This window comes from Clupea harengus, chromosome 8 (assembly GCF_900700415.2).
Source record: "Clupea harengus chromosome 8, Ch_v2.0.2, whole genome shotgun sequence".
Taxonomy (NCBI): Eukaryota; Metazoa; Chordata; class Actinopteri; order Clupeiformes; family Clupeidae; genus Clupea; species Clupea harengus.
The window spans coordinates 14927917-14941371 of NC_045159.1; the positions used below are offsets into that span (position 1 = coordinate 14927917).

Here is a 13455-nt window from a genome sequence, read left to right on the forward strand (position 1 = left end):
AGCGTGAGAAATACGATGTGTGGCGGGAGTGCGTGATTAAAGACCGAAATGAGTGACTGTCACGCTCAATGCGTGACACTTGAGAGCCCTGCTGCAGGCTTGGCTACAAAAAAGCAAACCAGCAGGTGAGACAGAGACATTGAATGGTGATAAAGGTGTAGGCCACACAGGCTAGCTAATTAATAATCAGACTCGTATTTTTAGCCTACTAATGGCAATTTATCATAATTACATTACATTTAAGATGAGGAGCAACCACAAGCCTCCAGACCAGAGGAAAATGTAGACCAGGGGATACATTGGACAGGTAGGCCTAAGTGCTGATCACCAAATATGAGATGAAAGGACAATTTTTCAGGTCAGAGCAATGGCCCTTCAAAATTCCTGTGCACGTCCCTGCAGCTTCAAGTATTTTGAAGAGTGCAGGGAGAGGGTCTTTCTCGTCTCTTCCATTAAGGCACCTTCAGGCAACTGATCAACAACAAAGGGAATCTGGGACGACCACAACGCCATGGCAACAAAAGTTCAAAACCAGTTTGAACTACTTAAATTGTTGGGCACATACAGTACTGCATGATTGTGTGCATAAAGCAGCGTAACACAGACTGAACATATAGCTATCCTACAAATTATGTCTAATACTTTATATTTTAACTGGGCTGGTTTGCATGTTCAGCAAGCAACTTGTTAGCAAGACATGTTACAAGAAGGCACAACACACAGTGATACTTTTTAATACTTTATCCCCACAAATATCTGATCACAGTGCATAAACAAGGCTAACTGAAGCCTCTAACGCACTATGCTCCTGGGGTAACTGCGCGAGAGATATATAGAAAGCCACACTGTGTTACATAAAAGGCAACCCTGAAGAGTGCCTTGATCCCCCAGTGTTACGTATTCAAATCCATCCCCTAGTTACACAACAGCACTCCGTCTAAAAGAGGTACAAGTCCCAGCTTCTAGACGAGTGTTCTTTTGTTAGTGCCCCTTCCCGACAGCAGCAGCATGGCTCTCCTGTGGACGATCTCCGTGTGTGGACTCTTCTCTCTAGTGCTCTCTGCTTCTCCAGAATGTGAGGAACTGGTCAAGCCTCTGGAGCTGATGGATTCAACTGCAGTAAGTAATGGGAACTCAAAAGAATGTTTCTCAAAGTTATGTTATCTGAATGCAAGAGACAGATATAATTTATATGGAAATGATCATTGTGACAAAATATGGGTAACAATTTGATATTCAGTAATAGATGTCTACAGTATCAATATGTACATATTATTCTCTCTCTTTCCCTTTCTCTCTATGTGTATGTTTGTGTGTTTGTGGTTGTGTGGTCTAAAAGCTTCATGGTAAGTGGATTGTAGTTGCTGCTGCTGGACAAGGATCCATGCACAAGTATCTCGATGACATGACCAGCTCCTGGTTTGAACTGTCCCCAACAAGTGAAGAGGGAAAAGTTCGTCTACGATGGGGTGACAGAGTGTAAGTGTTAATTCAATACATTTCTTTATGGAGTATGGTTGCTACAACTTCACTAGATTGCACAAGACAGATAATTGGTTAAGATGCACACTCATACTATATGTGATCTCACTAGCTATAATGGTGTTATGATACAGATACAGATGAAAATAAATGGGATGTGGGTGTTAACAATTTGTTTATGTTTTCTCAGGAATGGGAAGTGTTTACTTGGAGGCTTGGATGCCACAGTCTCAGGCAATAAAGCCAGCATGATCTGTAAGTGTCCACTTCATACCCTTGTGATGACTTCAGGTTCTTAATGTTATTGAAATAAAAGTGTTAATATCAACACTTAACAATTAAACTAATGACATTATTAGACATACCGCACTGCGTTACATAAAATGACCTCTGCATAAAGTGACAGAATGAGCATTAAGTGAACTACAATTTTTTTTTTTAAATATATTATCTATATATATATATATATATATATATATATACAGTATATATGTGTGTGTGTGTGTGTGTATATATGTGTGTGTATACAGTAGTAGAAACATTTCTTAATTTTGAGTTTCAAGTTTCATCTGAGTTTTCGAGTTCTTAACACGTGTCAGTTGCAGTGCCCCCTATGAACGAAATTTCACAAAATTTGGTGTGTGTCCGAAGAATGTGGTAGTGATGCAACATGTCACATTTCGTGACCTTTGAACCTTGACTTCACAAGATATTGGCAAACGGTTAGATGTTTGCATTTCACATGATTCACTAGGTGGTGTTACTCCACATAAGAGTCATAATGAGGGTCAGGCGCCTCCTAGAGGCCAATGTGCCATAAAAATATTGTATTTTATTTTTTGACTGAACAGTTGCTGCCCAAAAGTGCTTTGTGCCTAGCCCACTTCATGGGGGCTCTTGCATAAAGGGACACGCCCACCTAGGGACACAAATCTTATTTTCCGTATCAGCCATGTGAGGCAGAGCAGCGGCGGTCGTAATGAATATACTTCAGTAATGAATACAATAGTTGTCACAATTTTCTAAACTATAAAGGAGTCAAACCCTGTATACAGATTTTATGATCATAAAATATCAACATCAACTATGCAACACGAGACAAGAAACCATGAAAGATTGTGAGTATGGATAATGTCTGGAAGATGTAAAGTGTGAACAAATTACTCTAATTCTTTGCTCAACAGTCGATGGAGTGCTTCACAAAGGAGAGTACCTGCAGAGTTGCCCCGACTGTCTCATGTTCATGGACAGCTCACGCGAGCATGACGTCTCATCCAGATACCTGTTCCTATCCAGTAAGCAAACTCTTGGGTTGTTGCCTTTCGTTTCAATCTGATTCCAATCCTGGCACTTACTGCTAATATTCCTGAATGATGGTCTTTCATCCGTTCACCATCTCTTAGAGAGGGAGGCCAATCTGGAGGATTCTGAACTGGAGACTCTGAAGAAGCAGGCAGAATGTCTGAATTTATCACAGTCATTCTTGACCTATGGAGCAACAGGTTAGTGTAAATTGTAAATCATTATTATAATAAATCATAAATGAAACACATCAGCCAGCTACAATTGTACTTTGAGGCCTCCTAACATTAATTCTTTCTTCTGCAGACCTTTGCCCAGATGAAAAAGAGGCCACCCAGCAGTAAATGAAGGACATCTGAAAATGTTGTTTAGATGCAGCAGTGGGTCTTCATGTCCACCTTCTAATGTAGTCATCCTGTAATGCTCGTGGGTGTGTGTGTGCTCCTGTATGTCAGGCATATTCCTTTTCAGATATCCCTCTAAAGATACCACTGAGCAAAATAGATTTGCCAGGCAAATATCTGACATTGTGTTGAGCATGTCTTAGTTCTTTTTATCAGACAAATCATACACTTTCCACATAATTTCCCACAACAAAGTATTTGATGAATAAACGTGTACTAATAAACTTTAGAGTACCATGTGATGTAAAACATTATGCATATTACCTGTAATAAATGCACACATGAAATCAGAGTGTTTTTTTTCTTCATTATTTTAATAAACCTGTATTGAACAGCGGTGTCAAGTCGAACAGTGCCTTCTACCCTATGCACTTACTGGAGTACAGTACAGTCTCATGGAGGCTCTGCGTCCACTCCACAACAGACACCGAGACACTATAGTGTGACTACATCAGCTTGATACAGTCGCAGACCTATGGAAGAATGAACGTCATCCAAGTCCTTCATCTGTATACGAGCGCGACGTTTGAGCCTCCCCAGCATTTCCCTTTGGAAGTTTTGCACGGCTTTCTGACTCACTCCGAAGCTCAACAGTGCTGCGTGGCCATCTTGTTTTGACCAATCTTCCGTCCAATCCCTGAAGAGCTGCCCTGTCTGGATTGCACCCATGACAATGTGACTCGCATACTCGCCACCCGACAAACACGATCTCCCTGTAGGTTAGCATGGACACGCACTAACTGAGCGCTTACCTACCAAATGGGACTCGGTAAATGTTGACGCTATTGTGCTTGCTTGGGCTTATGATACCTACATGTATACACTGATAAACATTAAGAACGGTTTGCTTTTTATGTGCTCTGGCTGAGATAAAGAAATAGATTGTGGATACTAAAATAATAAGAATAATACTATGTACATAGCATACAAAATGCTCCCACCTCAATGGTATACATAGGTAGGTTAAATATTGCGTATGGCGAGTCTCTGAATCTTTCGAAGGTGACAGCAGAGGAAATGGATGCCCATGGAATATTGAACTGATTTCTAAGCCTCTATTGCCTAATGTTTACTAATATCTAGTACTGAGCACTCTGTTGGCATGAATTCGATTTTCACATGTATTTTTGGTAAAATGACAGTAAATGGCAAAAAAAATAATGTTCAAAAAAGGAAACAACAGTAAACGTTTTTAGATGGAGAATCAGGTAGTTGTAAAGTAGTCCTTTGAACTACTCATTATTCAACATGACTATACATGATCAAACTCAATACTGCTGCGTGTAAGCTTAGTATGGAGAGATTCCAGAAGATTCCATACATGTATGGTATGTCTGGTAAGTGCTAAGAGTAAACAAAGTCAATGAACAAGAATATAAAAAAGGGTAAATACTCCCTCAGCCCCACACAAGCACATTTCCTGATCACCCCATACCCATTTCTCTGAGCGTGATTATGGAATGTAAGTTTCTCACAAAGTCTCAAAGTCACTTTCTCTCTTTGTTTTCCCTCATCACCCGAATCCTCGTACACCCCTTCCACCCTTCCCTTCCATTGGGTCTTCCCACCACACTCCCTCCACGCTCTGTAGGAGGGAGAGCTGGGAGAGTAGCCTCCTGTCGGATGATCGCTGGGGTGTAGTCTCCAGACTCTGATGTGATGGCGGTGTGGGGTGAGGGAAGAGGGAAGAGGTGGGAGCGGTGGTGGCTACTGGGCGGCTCTATGGTCTGGTGGCAGGTCTGGTCTGGACCCCCTTACATCCTGGTGGCATCTTCATCGGAGAACCTGCCCCTCCTTATCAAGAGTGGGGGTCTGGGGAGAGGCAGATTGACAGGTTCAATCATCTGAGCTGTGATCATGGTATATCAGCATGATGGTCAAATGCAGTGTGTGTATGTGTGTGTGCACGCACACGTGTGTGTGTGTGTGTGTGTGTGTGTGTGTGTGTGTGTGTGTGTGTGTGTGTGTGTGAATAAGTTGAGGTGTGTGTGTATGTCATTCCTTCTGTGCCTCAGAAACTAATTACAATCTCCACAGATTGATTTCAGACACACTTAGACACACAGAAAGACTGAGAGAACACACATGCTCTGTGTGTATGTGCGTGTGTATATGTGTGTGTGTGTGTGTGTGTGTGTGCATGTATGTTTGTGTGACATGTGTGTGTGTGCTTTGTGGAGGGTTGGTGGAGAGACAGAATTGATAGCTTAAGCAAAGCTGCAAAACACTACTTGTGAATCCTGCACAGGTCTGGAAACATCAGCACAAAACACACACACAAACACACACACACACACACACACACACACACACACACACACACACACACACAGGACAGAGTTGCTATAGCAACGTGCCCTACCTTATCCAGTACATGCCCGGGTGCTGGTAGAAGTCCAAAGAGCCAGACCTCTGGAGAGCAAGCTCCTGGTCCAGCTGACAAAAGAGAACAAATGCAAAGTGTATGTGTTACCTCTGAACTACAAAAACCATTGTCAACAGTCTTACAATGCCCACACTGTTCACTGCAAATTCAGCATGCCAGCACTCTGAAAACCACACATGTTGTGCATCATGGACTACTTATGACCATTCAGAGATTATTTACAGTCTTTTCAGGCTCTGAATAAGAGGGGCTGGCAGCAAAACAAGGGCTGGCCTCAATAAGTCCAATGTAATTGATTGGATTAGACAGTCAGACAAAAGGTGGCAGAAAAGAGTCATGGAAACTTGAGGGGGACACAGGCGATGTTTTTGTTTGGAAAGCGAAAGGGCATCATTCCTGCCCAGTAACCAGGCACACTCTGTTCTGAAAGTGAACAAAACTTTTTTTTTTTTGGGGGGGGGGGGGTTGGGGGGGTAGAGGGATAGTTTGGGAAAACGTTGTGGAATGCTAGCATTTCAGACAAGCAATAATGAGACCATACTGGGTTTGGACAAGTGATGACAGAATCAAAACCACAAAAGATCCATCTACTGTGTAGGTACACTGGAATTCGTCCATTGTGGTTGACTTTAATCAGTACCTTGTCTATGGGTTCCCCCGGAAACTACGTCAGGTTTACCTGTCATAAAAATGTAACCTGATGCTTTTCTTAACCACGCCCACCTGAGCGTGGATAATAGCCGCATCTCCCCAGATGTGACTCTCTCTCTGTCGGCGCCCACCTGGCCAAGACCTCTCTTTCTCTCCGCTGGCCTTCCAGCCAGGCGCACCGTCTTGACCTCTCCTCATCTCCAACACCGCTTGGAGCACACCGTCACACGGTGAAGAACTACTCTCTTTGTTCTCACGTCTTACGGCCGACACACGCCTAAGATCTCTGTCAACGAACTGCTCAGTGAGACGCAGTAAGTTTAGCGAAAGCAGCTAACAACAGAGCTGCTAGCTAACTCCACACAACGGGAACAAAAGGCAGACTGCAACGTTCTGAGCGATCAAATCCTCCGATCTAAACTGCAGGGACACAGACATCACAGCAAGGACAACTTTCTCCAGCTACGGACGGCATAATCTCTTCTGCCGTTTCAACATCGGACTCGCCAGCACGACTCTTTTCATAAAGGACTGGTAACTCTGACATTAACTGGGCATTTAGCTATCCTAGCTATTCACAACCTGGCTAAGCATAAGACTGTTTACATGCCATTGTTCATGTGTTTCATATGTTTTGTTTACTGAACGTAACTGTATATATATTTTCATTGGTAGTTGGCTTCGCCACACCATCTGGGTTATCGTTAGGATTGCTTCTCAGACACATCGAGTCTTGCATGCATCACTAACCATTTCCCTCTTTCCTAACCTGGCATCTTAATCGCGCACGATTACACATACATTGGCCTTCACATAGCCTCACACGCGAAGAGAATACTCGAACTTCGCGCTGCATATAGGCTCGTCCTTGTTCACATCACATGTATGTTCGCGTACGTGCACACACATGCACGCGGAACTACGGTGATCAGACAAAGGAACACACCCACACATTCTTTCTGGCGCGCTCCTAACAGCGCAACCCCGAGCTCACCAGCTCACACACACATCCCCACATTCCTTCAATTCATTGGTTAGTTACATTTAGCTAGATTACATATTGTGTGTTAGTTTCTTATCATTGTGTAAATAAATACTTTGATTTATATACGCTGGTTTATTTAATGTTACACAAGAATGGACGTTGCCAACCTCTTCTATTCAGAATTCTAATGACCTTCAACTATACTATTAGTAAGGTAACTTTGGTTGTAGTTATTAATTTAATTATTAATCAGAGTTACAAATTGATAGTATAATATATTTTATGAGACTGATATATTTAACGAGACTGATTTGTGGATTATCATTATTTTGACCACGTGGAGGACACTACACTTTGTGTGGCGCCCCCTAGGTGTTCAATTTAACTGATCTGCCTTTGTGTTGAATGGTTGATGCCTGTCCAATCGGGTGAGATTACCAACATATTGTTGCTGTTGCAAGGACAGCACCAGTGTGTCTTGGTGGCCCTCGCAAAGACGGTATCACAATTTACACACAATTGCACCCACATTCACCCGGCTCCTGCTCACAGGGTAAGTTACCTACATAGTCTGGTACTCCCATGTGAGGCTGGTACCAATTTCACCTACAACTGTGATCATTCAAAAAACTTCCCTGGGGGTAGTTCGCATAGTGAACAGCCTCACACACATTTGCTATTCCAAAGGAATGGATTTGATCATAGACTACATCCACCCATTGGGAAGGCTGCATGGCTCTCAAGTCTTCTATTAAGTTTGGTCTATTGTTTGTTGTTGCGTTGTAATCTATTGTTTGTGTGTGTGTTTGTGCGTATGTTAGATGTTGCTCTTACCGTGCTGTTGGGTTTGGGGCTGGTGTTAAAGTGCTTCTTGATCTTCCCTGCTACAGACAGCTGGTGCTCATTCTCAGACATGCCGTCATCCTGGGGACAAACAAATATGCCGTCACTTCTTTTGTTTTCAGTAGCTGTCTGTTGTGACAGTGTGAGATGACAGTGGCAATGTCTGAAATGCCTAATATAGTGGGACAGTTATGACAGATATAACAGGCTGGTAGATTTAAATGGTAAATGTTGCCATGGAAATCAACTGACTGATCTAGGCTGAAATGGTGAAGTACATGGATGTGGAGAGATAGCTCTATTCAACTTTTATTTATTTGACATGTTTTTAATATAAAAAAGAAATGAAATGGAAAGTAGAGTTAAATGTTCACCATAACCAAGGGTACAAAATGAAAAGGATAAATGAGAGCTGGTTTTGGCCCACTCACATTGACCCACGGATGCTCCAGCACTTGCAGAGATGTGTATCTCTGATCCGCCTCTACCTGCAGCATGGATTTGATCAACTCCTAAGAGAGAGAGAGAGAGAGAGAGAGAAAGACAGAACAAATCCTCTTGATTACTAGTCCAAATACCTAGATGACATAAATGACACTCTATTTTTATCTGGAAAGAACTGTACATGCAGACTATGCAATTACATTTTTCTATAAATCGTCCTATCTTATTAACTGATACAGCGTATGATTACAGACACTAAAACAGACCTTTGCAGAGTCTGAGACATTGTCCCAGTATGGGAGGGGGAATTCTAGCTGTCCCAAGAGGATGTTGTCAAACAGCGTCTCCTGGTCATCATTGCTTCTGTAAAGAGTAAAGAGACGTGGAATCAAACTGACTGGTTTTACATGGAGGTGTTGTTACAACACTACCCAGTAGGGGGCACTGCTGTACAGTATCACAGACAGAAAGAGAAGGAGGAGAAGGTCTTTCATAACAGTTTGAACTGCTGCAACATAATTCAAATGTAAATTATTGAAGAAATTCAAATCAGTGTGATAATAGATGTGGTAGTATGGGCAGCTCTCACAGTCCACTTTAATGATGCATGAGATTCGTAAGAGAATGTGGAGATAGCTTTATTTACTGGCTGAGTGGACGAAAGGGCACAAACAACACTTACCCACGGAAGGGGGGGAAACCACACAGCAAAATGTACGTAATGACTCCTGCTGCCCAGATGTCCACCTTAAGGCCATACCTACAGTACAAGGAAGCAATGGGAAATGTCAGAAAACCATCGAAGGGTCTCAAACTCAACTGCATGTTACATTCATTGTACGACAAGGAAGAAATTGTCACCATGCTCGTTGCTAAAACTGACCCGGTTTCTGCTATGATCTCCGGTGCTACATAAGTTGGGGTGCCACACACAGTGTAGAGAGGTCCGTCCACAACCGTGGCCAAGCCAAAGTCCCCCAGCTTCAGAGACTGGGCCCCGTCCTGGCGCTCGTAAACCTGCAGGCCGAGAATAAAGACGCATGAGGAGAGAGCCTGCACCTCCTATTCCATGAAACTAATAAGTGAGCAGGACCAATATGGGAGGTGAGAACAGAGAGCTGATCAAGAGAAAAAGAGAAGCTGGAGGCAATCGAGGACAGCCTTGTTTGGAAGAGCAATGCCCACAAAACACAAAACTGAGCATTTCAGGTTGAGCACTTCATTATGTAATCCCCACTGATGTAAATAAACTACTTCAACCATGTTAAAAAAAACTGCGACAATGGCACATAAACCCACTACGTTCAAATATACTCTCATCTCACAGACTAATCGAACACTCAAGGACCAGAGCTACTGCTGATGTGTGTGTGTGTGGGGGGGGGGCACACACACAACTACAGCCACCACAGGATTAGACATAAACCAGCTTTGTCTGCTCTTGCATAACATATGTACCAATGCCTTAAACTGCAACCCCAAAAAAAGATGAAAAAAGAAAAGCCCAGGACCCTGAAGGTATCAGAAGTGCATGCTTTCAGGTATCAGTGCAGCGTTTTCAGAAGTGCATGCTTTCAGCCACAAGCAATTATCTTTAGTGCGCACAAGTGAGCAGGCGAGCGAGATCGCCAGCAGGGGAAGCAATTTGGCAATTTGACGTTGATTAAATTTGACCAGGAGAAGAGCAGGAGGCAGCAGGCAAGGCAGTGATACTGCACAGAGACCCCCGTGGGGCCTTGAGGTAGGAAAATCACGGCTGTCCCTGTGAAACAATAATGGCTAGCCAAAGACAGAGCCACTGGACAGACCTAAATAGTTGTTAGTCCCTTCTGTGCCCTCAGTGTGTACTTCTTCCAGTTGTTTTCCTTAAATCATCATCCATCCAGCCACTCCTTCATCATCAATTAGTATTTACTAATATGCATATCTATTAGTTGTATCTGTTTTTATATTGCCATCATTTTGTCTGAATTTGACTTTGACTTTGATAGTTTCTTTTTTGGGTTGCTGGATGGAGACTGGGTGAAGACTTGGCATGGCGGGTGTTGATAGTGATTGGGTGAGTGCCCTGCTTTGGTGCACGGTGTCGTCTAGGAGCTGGGAGTGGGGGGGGGGGAGGCCAGCTGGCCTGAATCATGTCTGCCTCCTCCTCCTCCTCCTCCTCGCTGAGCAGACTGAGCTGTCGCCGCGGTGCTGCGGCTCCCCACACGGGGGCTTCGGTGATTCAGCAGCTCCACACCCCTCCACACCGCAGTGGGGGCATCTCAGAGACGAGACGAAAATGGCGTGGGCCGAGCTCTTGCTCACACACACACACACACACACACACACACACACACCAACGTACACATACACACACACAGGAAGTGACACGTGTGTGTGGAGGCATGGTTGACTGCTTGTTCCTGTAAGGTTTCAACAAATCACAGTCCTGCTGGGCCGGATGCGAAAGGCTGTCACCCTCACATCCCCTCTGCCTGGGTTCACCTCCAGTCACCCGGTTGCATAACAGATCAGCGTTTATGATTAACGGGACCCCATAGTGCACTGCAGTGCTTCACACACAGTCATCTCACCAGCAGGTTCTCAGGTTTGATGTCCCGGTGCACAATGTTCAGGCTGTGGAGGTATTTGATGGCGTTGGCCAGGTGGAACAGCATACGACCGGCATCGCGCTCTGTGTATTTGTTTGCTGAGGTGATGGCATCGAAAAGGTCTCCCCCCTGCAAAGAAAGATGGTTGTTCATGCCTAACCATCAAATTATTATACTAATCATACTCGTTAATCATAAATGCCTATTGGTGTGCCAATACTCTGTAAATGTTAAAGTTACATTTGACTAGTACACTACAGTATATATATATGTATGTGTGCATATATGTATCTGTATAAGTAATTTAGATTATTGGTCACATATTCACTGTCATTGCTAGCCAAAGTAATGTCAGATTATTCTTGATTTCCTGCACATCAGATTGTATTGGGGAGAAATCCTTCATTGTGACCTCATTCTCAACTATAGTGGCATAACTTGGAAATCCCCTTTTACAGGAGACTAAGTGGAGCAGAGGCAGCCTAAAATAGTGTGCCTTTCCACAGAGCCAGCAGTCCTTGAAGGAGTTTGCGGTCTATAATTCTGTTCAGCTGTCAAACTCGTGTCAAACCTCTCTGTGACTTCACCCTTTACCCTGTGACATTGCGTAAACATAAAAAAAATGAAAAGCCTTTGTGTGCATGTGTATGTGTGCATAAGGCATGCTTTGACCAGCACATTAAGAAAGTACTAAGCACCTTGACCAGTTCCATGACCAGGTAGAGTTCACTGTATGTGTCCATCTCTTCGATCAGCAGCACAACGTTTGGATGCTTCACCCTCCTCAAGATGGCCACCTCATTTTGGACCATGTGCTCCTGCGGGAGCAATGCAAGGGTTTACTGGTCAGAATGTTCTAGGTCAACCAGAACCTCATTTATAAAACATGATAGACATTTATTGATGCTTATTAAGGGATCCACAAGTTCCAAACAAATCCAAATTACATTTTTAGAAGAAAAGGTCCCAAATGCGGGAAATACTTCTGTCTATAATTGTGTCTTGTTTACCTTTCCCCGACATTTGCCCTTGTTGATGATCTTCAGAGCGTATGCCCGTCCGGTGGAATACTCCACGCACTCCCGCACCACGGCAAAGTTCCCGTCACCAATCATGCGCCCAACTTTATACCGGTCAGAGATAGAGGCTGGCACCACTGGGTAGTCATCCACCTCAGGGACAACTTCAGGGGCAACCTCAGGGGTAAATTCAGGTTCCACCTCAGCTGAAAAAATTATAATAACTCAACATCAACAATAATAACAATAACAACAACATCAGATTTCATTATTAATTCTTTAAATACCTAACATAACCTAAACTGGGGAGATTTTGTTTAAGAGCGAAAGGCCAACCTGTGTCAGTAAAGCTCCTAAAAGAAGAGCCCTATGGCTTTGTTTTGCTAGGAAAATGAAGTCATAGAAGTCATAGTCATAGTCATTCTATTAGAATCATTCATGGTGTGAAATGCTATTTTAGTAGTGAGAGGGAAGGGCTTTTGCCCCTTATACGAGAGAGAAAACATCCTTGAAGGCATCTTACCATCACTTATCTGTCCATCAGTCGTCTGTTCATCAGTGATCTGTCCATCTCCCTCATCTGTGGAGACCTTTGCAGAGTCAAGAGAGATTGAGGAGCCAGTAGAGCCCTGAGAGGGAGAAAGAGAGAGGCAGAGAGAGAGAGAAGGGGGAGAACGAGAGAGAAAGGGGGAGAGAGGGGGTTGAGAGAGAGGCAGATATAGAGAGAGATAGAGAGGGGGAGAGTGAGAGACAGAGAGGGAGGAAGGGATAGCTCATCATCACAATGAATTCAAACCCAGTGGAAAGTGGAAACATATCTGATCACATCCACCAACCCCACCGCTGGGCTCTGCATGGTTTCTCACAGCCCCCGAAACACCTCTCTCTCTCTCTCTCTCTCTCCAGTTGCACTTCCTGTGAGAGGACCACCTGGTCTCCTTGGGACACCTCGCAGCAGGTAAAAAACAGCCGCAGACAACTCGATGCCATGGCCAGTCCCCCAGTCACCGGTTGCCATGGCAGCAGCAAAAGTCAGGAGGTTACTGATGGTGCTATAAATTGGTTTTCTCTCATGTCCGCCGTCAGTCATGCTGAGAACCCCCCCAGGGCTTCAGAGATGAAGTCGTTGGAATTCATCCTACTGCTTTGAGTCCCCTCAGCTCCCTGGCGACAGCGCATGGCTGTAATTGGGAACACAGGCAAAGGTGACACTCTCTCACCCCAAATCCAGGACATACACAGGAGCAAAATGCCGCTAATGGCTGTAATTATGGTCAAAACACTGCAGGTGCAGAACAGTGAAATAACACTGCAGTTTGATGTCTAGTTGAAAGGTAGAAGTCTG

The 13455-nt window shown here is 43.9% G+C and overlaps 1 protein-coding gene across 1 annotated transcript in view; it reads right to left on the reverse strand.

The window, feature by feature from the left end:
• Nucleotides 1-3810: 3810 nt before the first annotated feature.
• LOC105896198 (serine/threonine-protein kinase DCLK1) overlaps nucleotides 3811-13455 on the reverse strand; it is a 48131-nt gene continuing 38486 nt past the window's right edge. Inside the window, exons 7-17 of the mRNA XM_031572031.2 lie at nucleotides 12634-12739; nucleotides 12102-12316; nucleotides 11790-11909; nucleotides 11074-11220; nucleotides 9381-9514; nucleotides 9180-9257; nucleotides 8764-8860; nucleotides 8485-8565; nucleotides 8045-8134; nucleotides 5551-5624; nucleotides 3811-5000 (exon numbers count right to left, since the gene is read on the reverse strand). Coding sequence (XP_031427891.1) covers nucleotides 4943-5000; nucleotides 5551-5624; nucleotides 8045-8134; nucleotides 8485-8565; nucleotides 8764-8860; nucleotides 9180-9257; nucleotides 9381-9514; nucleotides 11074-11220; nucleotides 11790-11909; nucleotides 12102-12316; nucleotides 12634-12739 — 1200 coding nt within the window. The 3' untranslated portion in view covers nucleotides 3811-4942. The remainder of the gene's footprint in view (nucleotides 5001-5550; nucleotides 5625-8044; nucleotides 8135-8484; nucleotides 8566-8763; nucleotides 8861-9179; nucleotides 9258-9380; nucleotides 9515-11073; nucleotides 11221-11789; nucleotides 11910-12101; nucleotides 12317-12633; nucleotides 12740-13455) is intronic.